This window comes from Pholcus phalangioides, unplaced genomic scaffold (assembly GCF_987345545.1).
Source record: "Pholcus phalangioides strain wild (caught in Gottingen) unplaced genomic scaffold, Ppha-v1.0 ptg000007l_1, whole genome shotgun sequence".
Classification (NCBI taxonomy): domain Eukaryota; kingdom Metazoa; phylum Arthropoda; class Arachnida; order Araneae; family Pholcidae; genus Pholcus; species Pholcus phalangioides.
Window position 1 is genome coordinate 7,005,345 of NW_028301600.1, and position 12,175 is coordinate 7,017,519.

The 12,175-nt window shown below is 33.3% G+C and overlaps 1 protein-coding gene across 3 annotated transcripts in view; it reads left to right on the plus strand.

The window, feature by feature from the left end:
- Positions 1-12,175, plus strand: part of LOC149084865 (SH3 domain-binding protein 5-like) — a 57,671-nt gene that overhangs the window by 7,975 nt on the left and 37,521 nt on the right. For all 3 annotated transcript variants that reach the window (XM_089232591.1, XM_089232590.1, XM_089232592.1), the window contains exons 3-5: positions 4,239-4,367; positions 8,049-8,210; positions 8,332-8,462. In XM_089232591.1, the coding sequence (XP_089088717.1) occupies positions 4,239-4,367; positions 8,049-8,210; positions 8,332-8,462 (422 nt within the window). The remainder of the gene's footprint in view (positions 1-4,238; positions 4,368-8,048; positions 8,211-8,331; positions 8,463-12,175) is intronic.

Here is a 12,175-nt window from a genome sequence, read left to right on the forward strand (position 1 = left end):
ATGCCGGATTTTGAAACTTTTACAGGGCTTCTGGGTTATAAATTTGTTTCTGGATTTTAAAAATTGTTATCAATATGGAAAGAGTAGGAACTTGGAAAAAAAGAAGAAAAACATTGAATTTGCTTTTTTTCTGCTGCCACTGTTTCTTTCCCTTAGAAGGTGTGTGAGACCCCCATTTTACATGCAAGAACTTTTGCAACATCGTATCAGCTGAACTTCATCTCGGTACCCTGTGTGAACTGTAGTCAAAGCCATCCAAATCTATGAACGTAAGCAAACATCACGCCCGTCCATGTTGAAAGTTTTTTTTATAAGTGCGATTGTAAGATGGCTGGAGATAACTCAGTAGGTATCACTATGCCGTCCATATTTCGTAGGGAAAATGATGGCAAATCAGGATCTATATACACCAGAAAATAAGGGATATCATCGGTTGTGGGCAAAACTCCTAAATTATTGCTAAACATTGCAGATGGAAGGAAGTTTAGGGCTTCCATAAATCTAGGTTAATTAGAATGTTTTCAAGGGGGGGGGGGAAATTAACATGACTAAAATGTTCAGCAAATATCAGAAATTCAAGGAAGCATCAGTGAAAAAATTTAAATTTTTTTAGAATAGTCGGACAGCAAATGATGATGAAAAATACAGGAATGTCCTGTAAAATATAGGTAAATCTCTGGTCACCCTTATGTATTGCTACTTGTGTATGTTCTTATGGCCATAAAAATGTTTGGCATGCAAAAGTATTTTCCGAATTTTCAAGTAAATTGTCAAATTTTTGTGAGACAATTGCAGGATTTTTATGTTCTGAAGGTTGGCAAGTCTGTTCACTATAATAACATAATAGAACTCCATTTATCCAAGGTAGTTGGGTCTGGGACCTGTTCGGATTTACAAGAAATTCAGATTAACTGGGTTCATATTTCAAACATGATTTTATTTCAAACATTTAATGATTGTGTTTATGTGTTAGATGACATGGGCACACCAAAACCTGAAGGCTGAGGTCACTTGAGACCACTTTTCCCTCTAAGCTGCATGCACAGTGCAAATGTTTTAGTGCACATGAAATCTATATCATAGGCATATTGCCATTCTGCACACAGAAGAAACATGTCTGCAGAAAATTAGAGGGGAAAAGTTGCTTGATGCCACCCAAAAAAATGTGGGGGGGGGTGAAGCCTACTATAAATAGTATATACTATCTTAAATTAGAGATGTGAGGTGAGAATATTCTGAGAATATTTCTCCTGGATGTAAAAGTCGGAGAATAATCAAGAATATTAATTTTTCTTTTAAATGATGAAATTTTTTTTATTTATATTATGAAATATAATTCAGTTTTCAATGCTTGAAACTTTCAAAACAAAAGTTTTTTTGGCATAATCACCTCTTAATGACAACTTTTAGTTTTAGAATATTCTCGTGGTCATGACGAGAGATTTTAAGATCTTGGTTATGAAAATTTTAGAAACCTCAAGATTAAAACCTTAAAAAGTTATTTTAAAATTAGATAAATTTTCAGAACTTAGCTCAAAGCAAAGAGTAGAACCAAAGTTAATTGACAAACGAAACTATTCTCATCACCTTCATTGTAAGATACACGTAAATTTTGTATCATTCATATTTATTTGCAAGTTATTCAGCCATCCATAGTGGTTTCATTTTCTTGCTTTTAAAGTTTTATGTTGTGGGCTATGTACTTCAATATTTTTCATCTTCATGACGGGGACAGAGAATATTCTCTGTACATAACTTGAGAGTATTTTCATCAAGGAGAATATTCTCTTCAAAGACTATTATAAATAATTTTAGAATAATTATCATTTTCAATAAGAATATTCTCTAGTAATTTGTAATAGTAGTCCTTCCAGAGTATTCTCAAGTTATTTATAGAGATTATTTATCATAATACATGTTATTACAAATACAGGGGAGCAAAAAGTCTGTAGAAACTTTAAAAATTCATAAAAATCTAAATAAAAAACAGTTTGCAGGGTTAGCATTGCTAGGTCGCGGGAATTTTTTTAAGACAGAAAAAAAAAAACTAAAAAAAACAGCTGATAGATGGTACGAGCAACTTCGGTGGAAATATGCAAATGAGACGGTTAGAAGAACTTGCGCGCTCCTAAACCACAACCACTTCACCACTGTAAACCGTTTATGTGAACAAGGATGCTGAGTGCGAAGGATAAAGCTTTATTGGTGAAGTTGTTTTACGTGAACCAGGAATCAGCTACCATTGTCTTGCGTAAATTCTGAGTTAAAAAGGATGTGAGGACTGGAAAGGGGCTTTTAACAGTGACAGTCCTCATAAAGCTTGTTTAGAGATTTGAGGAAACTGGAACGCTAGAGCAGCGGTTCTCAGCCTTTTTTGACTCGCTGAGCCCTTTCTAGCATGTAATTTATATAGAGGAGCCCCGTAGGCTTATTTTTTATTCATTCATTGAAGTTACTGATTTATTTTTATTTAAAAAAATCTATAATTTTAATTTTTTTACAAATTTGTTGTTTTTTTATTTTTTTCTAGTGCCGCGGAGCCCCTGGGAGTGCACACAGAGCCCCAAGGGCTCCGCGGAGCACCGGTTGAGAACCACTACACTAGAGGATCGTGTAAGAGCTGGACGACCATGTTTAAGGAAGGCACGTTTGCCACGTGTTGCAGCCAAAATGGAAGCATTAGCATCCGAATCAGCTGCAGGGACCAGCAGTGCTCGTGAAGCTGTCAGATGCTTGGGCTTACCACCATTCTTGATACGCAATATTCTTCATGGAATCCTTAATCTGTACCCATACATATTGCAGTCATGCTATGAACATTTGCTAGCTGATACCGTACACAGGGAAGCATTTGCGAGGTGGGCTTTCTCCAAAATCGAACAGAATCTCACCTGGGTCTTTAACATCTTGTGGACAGATGAAGCTCATTATTTACTTCATGGCGATGTTAATACCCATAACTGTTGCATCTGGGCTACGTCTAATCCACATGGAGTACACGCAGAAACCATTGCATTTTCCAAAAGTGACAGTGTGGTGTGGGTTCACAGGTTTGTTCATCATAGGGCCCTTCTTTAAAACCCAGTGCCCAATAAATGGGTAGAAAATGGCTACTGTGAATGCGCAGCATTATTTAACGCTTCTGCATGAGGTCTGCCATGTTTGTGTGAAAGAGATGTGCTTTCTACCGTCACATTTATGTAAGATGGAGCAACTAGTCACACTGCTACTCCGGTCAAAGCATTCCTAATACAGACGTTTGGGGAAGACAAAATCATTAGCAGGTGTTGCAGGTTCCCATGGCCTTTTTTGTCTTCAGATTTGACACCGGCAGACATCTTTTTATGGGGATATTTGAAACCTTGGGTGTATTGATCCGGTCCATCCAATCTAATATGTAAAAGCATACCTGGTATCTTCAAGCGTGTCCAGAATCATTTTTACATCATTGTAGACCGTGCAATGACATCAACGGCTGCCACTTCCAACAACTCTTGTAATAATTAATCAAATAAATCTTTGTGTAGTTATTATTGCACTTTTTGCCGTTCCAGCATGACGTCAAAACCTGCATGCGTTTTTCACGATTTTAACCCTCTCAATGTGGTTTGCGACACCTTGTTCCATTGCAATATTTGTTCCTCTTGATGTCCACTGACAACCCTCTGAGTTTGTCAGTTCAATTTTAGAGCACCCTGTATAACTACATTATAAATAACTAGAGAATATCCTCAAGTTATTTATAATAGTCCTTCCAAAGAATCTTCTGGATGAGAATATTTTCAAGTTATTTATAGAGATTATTTATTATAACACATTTGATTACAAATATTCTTGAAAATATTCTCTGGAAAGGCTATCATGAATAACTTGAGAGTAATTATTGTTTTTGATAATTATTCTCTAGTAATTTATAATAGTCCTTCTGGAGGATATTCTCTTCAATGAGAATACTCTCCTAAAGATTATTCTTGAGAATTTTTTACATCTCTATCCTAAATAATACATTAAAATCCAATAATCTACCCAACCCCTGGAATGTCTCAAGCATCATGATTTTCAGATTAGTAAGGATCTACTGTATCAGAAAACCATTAGTTTTGTTTCACAATAAATGAAATTTACAATGTATTTGTCTTTATTATGTATATGATCAGACAGAGCTTTCATTCATATAATCTGTTAATGAAAAAAAAAATCAAATTTTCAATGATTGATTTTTCAAATTTTATGCTTAGGAAGCACGTTCAAGTTTCCGTCTACTATTGAGTGAATCCTCTCAGCGTGTTAATCAATTGGCAAAAACACTAGGATCGTGCGTGGAGAAAGCTAGGCCATATTATGAAGCAAGAATGAAAGCTAAGCAGGTTTGCATAAATATTTATGCTTTTTTGTCTGCTCTTCGAATAATTGGCATTTAAGACACATTTTGTGGTACTTACGGCAAATGCACTTTGATTTGCAACCTACTGCAAAGATATAGCTACACTTGAAAACAGCATGTAACTACAACACTTATCAATGGTTTGCAAGTTCCAGTAAAACAATGAGCCACATGTAATCAATCATCCAATGTTAAGCTACGTATAATGAAACAAATTTTCGGCCATTTTTCACTAGTCAGTAAAAAAACATCTGCAAGGAAGTAATCACTACTACTCACTTTAATTGCTTCCCTCATAGTCACATCAATTACAAGTTTGGTTCTAACTTTTGCCGATTTCTGTTTAACATCATACATATTTTTATCTTTTCTCATTATCAGTATCACTTAAAACTACTTTTGAGGGACATTCATCTATTGTCCCATGTTTTAAATCAGTGTTTTACAAAGTCAGATTTACCACCCTCCCTCTCCTATGTGATATCTTCCACTATCGAACTTGCAGGGAGGGGGTGAGAGGGTAATAGCTATGGATGCAACATAGGTTCTTCTGCGTTTGCTCAAGAAGAGGATGATGAGAATTTTTTTCTTCTGAGGAAAGTTAGATGATAATTGTCACTTTTCACATGTTTTTAGTCAAGTACAATCCATAGGCCAGTGTTTCCCCAGCATGTAGATGTAGGTCGTGAAAGAATTTCCAAAGCAATTCTAAACATTTGATAAATTAGTTTTCATCTTTCACAACATAAGTAGAAAATACAGTCAAACTTGGTTAATTCAAATTTTAAATTCACTGGAAAAAATTTGAATTATCCAATTAATCTATCCTGGATCTGTAAAATGACTACAAATTGCACAACTTAATCATCAACATTCACATTAGATAATTATCAATTGTTAAAATTTTATCAGTTACAAAACTATTTCCAAAATTTTAATAATTGATCTTACCTACTACATCATTCCACTGTTCCCGAATCAGCATCACTTCAGAATTTCTCGATCATGCTCAAAGCCTGATTTATGGAAATAGTTCATGATTGTCCATTACAAAATTGTTTTCCAAATTTTGCTTGTCATTCTTATGCTATTGAGGAAATATATTTTCATTAACATAGTACAATTTGCACTTTCTTATACTTTCCATGCTCTTAATGATGACAAAAAGATTCAGATTTTGAATGTTACACTTTGATCCCTATAGGTTGAGAAGCCATAATTGTGCTGTATTAAGTGGTACACAATCTCAATGTACTTCAGCTGTGAGCAATGTTAAAATAGACATTAACTTAGAGAAAAACCAAATTTCCAAACGTTTATTTGTTTTTAGAGATTAATTTTTTTAGTAACTTGGTCAAGAAAAGCAAAGTCTGACTTGTAGAATTTTTTCAAACTAAATTTGCTCACACAAAAATCATGATTTTTTTCCCTCCAACTTTGAATTATCCAAAACATAAAAAAAAATTGAATTATATAAGAAATTTCAACATTAAATTAGATGGAAAACTGAAGGGGAGTTTGTAAGAGTTCGAATTATCCAAAATTTGAATTAACAAAGTTCTACTGTATTTACAAACCAATATAATGCCTTAATTGAGCTATTTAACATAAATGAATCATGAGCACTTGAAAGCCAGTTAGTGTTGGTCAATTTTCTAAAAATGATTTTTGTATTGCAAATGCCTCTTTATTGTTAAAACCTTCAGTGTAGTACAATAGACCTGGTCGCAGTGCTAGGTTCTGTGGAACCACCCACCCATAAGTCTAAGACCACCTTATTGCCAAAGCATTCAAGTCGCTACCTTTATATTGCAACAGCAGATAGTACCGCTTGTACTGACCACTGAATCAAAGGGTCCTTTTATCGTATTTTTGATGCTTATTGCCTTACAATGATTAGCTTCTGAGCCTTCAAAATAACACACTAAACTCTCAATAATTCAGCCATGCGCTAGTCTGGCCCTTTTAGTTATCCAACATTTTTAGGCAGGTTTTTTTCGAACTTAGGAAGAGGAAAACATGTCATTGATTGTCTTTAAGCAGCCAGAATATTAATGTGGAGGTGTGTCTGGTCTTTCTGTCTTTAAGCAAGCAGAGCATAGGTAGAAGCTGGAGGATAGAAGGGGTGTTGGCCCAGTTCATCAAAAAAATCATATTGGTATAGGTGGGAAGGCAGAGGTGGACATTCACTATACATACCCTCAGTGATTCGCCCCTCCCGGTTCGAGGGTCCTGTATCTGCTTATGGTGGGCAGAAGTTTATATTATTTAAAGCAGGGTTGGCATGTTTTTCATGATTTAAACCATAGTTTCCCAAACTTTTCATTCTATCGCCACTTCTTCAGAAATATTTTTCTCTCGTCGCCCCCCAACTCAATTGAACCCATAGGATCCTATGTTAAATCCGTAGCTTCTATCGCCCCCCTGGACCATTCCATCGCCCACTTTGGGAAACACTGATTTAAACCATCATGCCAAAAACCTCAAATATTGCTTTTGAATATGAAAATACATGTTGATTGCATGTAATGTTTAAAGTGACTATGTTATATAAAGAATAAATACTTAATATGATTATAAAATAGTTTTCTGCTCTCTACAGATTTATTTTGAATGATATATGTTTATTTTTTCATTGAAAATATAAAATTTGAAGAGAGCATAACTTGAAGAAAAAACTGTTGAACTATCTGATATTCCTCAATTCAAGATGAGATTCTCGATCTTCAAAACTTTCTTCAACTTCTTATTTATGTGTATTGATATAAACCATCTGCTGTACTCTTTTCATAACAGATAGGTGTTTGAAAAGTTCTTTTATTCCAAAAATAATGTTTATTTCTGTTATAAATTATCTAAATCACTAGTCCTTCGATATTTCATCCAAAGGCAGCACACTGTACTTTGAGCACAGCTGAAGATTCTTGCAACCTCCCTTGGAGGAAACGTAATCTTTGAACATGGAAACTATTCGTTTTTAAAATTATGAGAAATATCTTTTGGAAGCCATCTCTTACACCTCAGAAAAAATTATGATCATAAAAACCCATTGGGTTCATTTTTTATACATTGTCTGGCTACTTTGCTCTTGCATATGCACTTTAATTTGCATAATTCAAGTCAACACATTTGAAACAGTGATCGATTACTTTTTTCTCAAAACTGAGGTGATCAAACATTTTTTTTCCTTGGGTGTTGCAAGTTTATAAATTGATTATCAAATTTATAAATTGATTAAATTGTAATAAATTTATGATTTTTGTCATTTATTCCAAATTCAGAGTGATTGATTTTAACAAAAATTTTCATTCCAAAAAAATTATTTTTTAATTTTGTTTTTGGCGTTTTAAACGTAGCATTGCTAGTGTTTTCATGGGTGAATGAACACTTTCTGCCAGGGGTAGTATTATATAGTGGGTGAAAAACAATTATATACATCCATCTAGTAATGTAAAGCATCTTATTTTTGTTTCATGATATTCTAATCAAAATTTTTCTATATCCCTATTCTACTGTGTCATAAGCAAGCTCAATTGTTCATTGTATTTTTTATCACTAGCTGCAGGTAGTTGAGCTGTACAAAACATTGCTATTTTCCTAGCATTAGCTATGCTGTCTTTTTTAATGAAAAATATTAATGTTTCAAAAGTCACAAATATTTTAGCTTCAGGCTCGTACTCAGAAAGCTGCATTAAGATATGAAAGAGCAAGTAGTGCACATGCAGCTGCTAAAGAAATGGTTTATTTAGCTGAAGAAGGTTTGAAAAAAGAAGGGAAATGTTTTGATCCAGCCTGGCAAGAAATGTTAAACCATGCTACTATGAGGGTAAGCTTTGAGTTAATATTAATAAATATGTTCATTAGGCTACTACTTACGTCACATTTCTTTATTTTGTTATACTATTTATGTATTTTAAATATCTGATTGAATGTTATTTTTATGAAAGGTAAATGAAGCAGTAAGTGAACGTATATTAAGTCAACGAGATCATCAACAAACATCTTTAGCCTATAATGAGGCAGAGAAAGTTGTCCAACAGTTACACCAAGATATCAAAAGATCAATTATAAAATCAAGGTAATTATTTCTGATTGAGTGAAACCACAACCATCACTAGTCATATGTAGAGCTGTTTGTTTGGATTTAGGTTTTTTTTCAAGTATGACTTATTATTTCTTTACATACCTATTGCTAACACAATTGAACGACTGACGTAGTTGAACCCAAAATTACAAAAGAACCACGGCTATGCACTTTTCGGAAGTATATGAAGTTCCTTCATCAGTAGCAAAACAAAGAAAAAAAAATTTTTATATTTTTCAATCATTATGTATAGCCATGGTTCTTTTGCAATTTTGGGTTCAACTACGTCGGTCGTTCAATTGTGTTATCTAACCCAAAAGATAATTCATTTCTATACCTATTGCTGTTGCAGCTCCAGCAACACTTTGCCTTTTTCAAGGCATACAACTTGTGTCTCAAATGATGTCTTGGAAGCATATCTTAACTAATATTGGTTGTAAACACCACCATGTGTGAGGAAAATATATACTGAGAAATATCCATGAATAAAATTGTAATTTTCAACTTGATGGGTCACGACAGCTTATTATGCATCAACACACCTCTAAATTCATTTTCTATCATACATATGATAAAAAGATAAAAATTGAAAAACACCACCTTTTGTCCAGTGATTTTTCATCATTTGAGCTTAAGTCACCTAATTAAGTGAAATGTTAACTAACTTAGAACTCTCTTTAACTTTCACAATTGATACTCAAAGAAATATAATACAGCTTCGGTGTCGTTAGGCTGTGGTCCAAGAAATAAGGAACAATTCAGCATGATCAGATGCCTTTATCGCTTATCACAGACCAACATATTATTAAACCTCAGAAGATTGCCGGTGCAGTTGTGAGTGAAATGTCAGAAAGTGAATTTCTCAGAACATGGCCTAACAGCCCGGAAGCTGATATATTTTAATGAAACTTTCTCAGCAATCATCAACTAGTGTATAAATATAACTGCTTTTATGAACATGATTACTGCTACCAATACATGTACAAATCATAACATAATAATGCAAAATCACATAATTAATCTTGTTAATTATACATAGAATTTATTATCCACTGTCTTAACAAGTGTAACTCACTTCTTGATCCTGTAATTTGTGCATTGATTGAATACTAGGATACAATTGGCTGCACATTCTCCCCTTTGATTGGTTGACAAACCCATACCTCATTGCTCCAAGCAACTGGGATAATGAAATACCGGAAAATAATCAGAAAACCAATAAAAATTTAAATATAAAACTAATTAGCTTCAAATAAGTACTCTTTTTCTGCTCACCTATATAGTGCTAAATATGATGAAATGCAAGGACTTCAAAAATTCTTGACTGGGGGGAACTATTTTATATATCCAACTTTGTTTTTTTTTTCTTTTATGATCATTAATTCTAGTATAATTTTTTTAGTAAAATTATGTCTAGTTAAGATAGTGATAGAATGCATTTCGTGCTTCGCACATAAGATGGTGATTTCAAACATTATCAACTTTTTTGTTTGGGATTTTGTGTGATCCATATTTTCTTTTTATATCCAGGGTTTACATAAAGTTCCTCTGTTTTAAGCTGTCTATAACCTTAAGTACCCATTAGAAAATTAGACGTTTTTATAGGTGTCTTAATGATAACACCTGTGCTAGTGATGAATGGTGGAACAGATTTTTCCCCATCCTTTCATTAAGGTGTTTCCAAAGTTTCATAACTTTCTCTAGCTACAGCATTAGGTAGCTCTGAATAGGTGAATTTTAATTATTTACACTCTTTAGTTCATTTTTCATGGAGATAGCATATTAAATGGTGTAAAAATATTCTAATCCAAATAATCAACTTTCACAACTTTTTCTCAAGGCCATTATCCATAATTTTCTTTCTTTTCTCGTTCTACACAGCTGTGTTCCTAATCACTTTTTGGGTGATGGCCCTTATACAGTGAAACCTGTATGAAACGGAACATCAGTAGACTGAAATAATATTCCATTTTAGACAAATTTCTGTTTTATAAAGATGCAAATAAAAGTACTAATCATTGAACAGACTATATTTTGATTCCATTTAAGACATCCAGATTCCATTTCCATCTCATACAGTATCTGTCTTAGACAGTTTTCACTGTACAAACAATTCATTCAATATCTTTTTGTTTTCTCTTTCTATTCAGTATATCTCTTTCTTTTTTTTCCAATACCCTCAACAAAATATCATTAATGGATGTAGGTCATAGCCTAATATCATCATTCCATTTGCACTTGTTAAGTTATGGTAGTATCTAATTATCATGAGAAATTCATTGTACCAGTTGTGATTGTTTATATGGTGAGACCATATAAACAAAATACAAAGAAAAATTCGTCACATTTCCATGCAGCTTTAAAGATATAAATTGAAAAAAAACCAAAAACACCATCTTTTTGTAAATACAGCAAAATACTTTTTAATGGTCACTCTTGTTTTATGGATTTTTCATTTGCCAATTATATTTGATGTCTGTATTTTTTATGGGCATCTTTTTTTTAGCCACCTTGTTAGGTATTTTGTCTGTTGTGGCCTTTGTATTCGTATAAAAATTCCCCACAAAGATTTAAAGTACTCATTTCAAATCCTTGTTTAACGATCAAAGACACTAACTTCATAATTAACACCATTCGCTTGTAACTCCCTTTGGGAACATAAACAATGTTCAGATATTGCTTTTCCTTATGTCAATGGGTTTTGTCTTGGTGTCAAGTGGTGAATAGAAAAGAAAGATTGGAATCTGCTTAAAATAAGATTTAAGATTTAAAAAAAAAAAAAAAAAAAAATATATATATATCAAGGGTGAAAGAGTCTGAGATAACAAAGAGAGAGAGGATGTACTGGTTGAGTTGCACAGGGTGAGAAAGAGGAGCATAATTGTTTTTGCAAATTTCAAATCGTTTATGAAATGCAGTTGAGCTAATATTGTTTATAAGTATGATCGTTTTCTATCATGGCTATAAGTCATTGTTAAGGGGAAAAAAAGAAAATTCCTCTTAATGACATTATATTAACATCATAAATTTTCAGTAGAAACTAGAGATAAATTAGTTCACATATATCACTAGGTACAGATTTTTTTGCTCAATTAATACTTGTCAAGCTATTCCATGGTGTGCATGAAACAAACAATTGCTGGGTTCAAAATTCTCAATCTCTAACATCGTTACAGAGGATTTTGCTCTTCTCAAATTATACATTTTTTGTAGGAATATTCTGTGTTTAAATATATTTCTTGAAGTCATCAAAAGTTGTTGCATATATTTCTATGCGACAGTTTCCTAAGTAAGAAATTCTTATATATATATATAGCTAAATATATATTGCAATGGGTGATGTTTTTATAGGGGAGGGGGTGGTCCATGAACGTGGGTGAAAAATAATTATCTTATTGTATAATGAATCATAGTTGTCTATGGGTATATATTTTTATCAGCCACCTCGTTAGGCAATCATCATGAATTTGTATTTATATTATTCAATATAGGGGCCTGTGTGACCTTTACCTTATTGGCCCACAGTGCCTGTGGAGCACAGAAGAGTAAAGACCCCCCGCCTTAAAGGGTAACAGCTAGTCACTATTGAAGTGACTAGCTGTTACCTTTTGAGTGTTTATAGAGGATTCCAACACTTTTCAGAGCTTTTATGTTTTGCACTGCTTTGCATGCTGGTCAGAGAGAAATACTATTATTTTTCTGTGTAG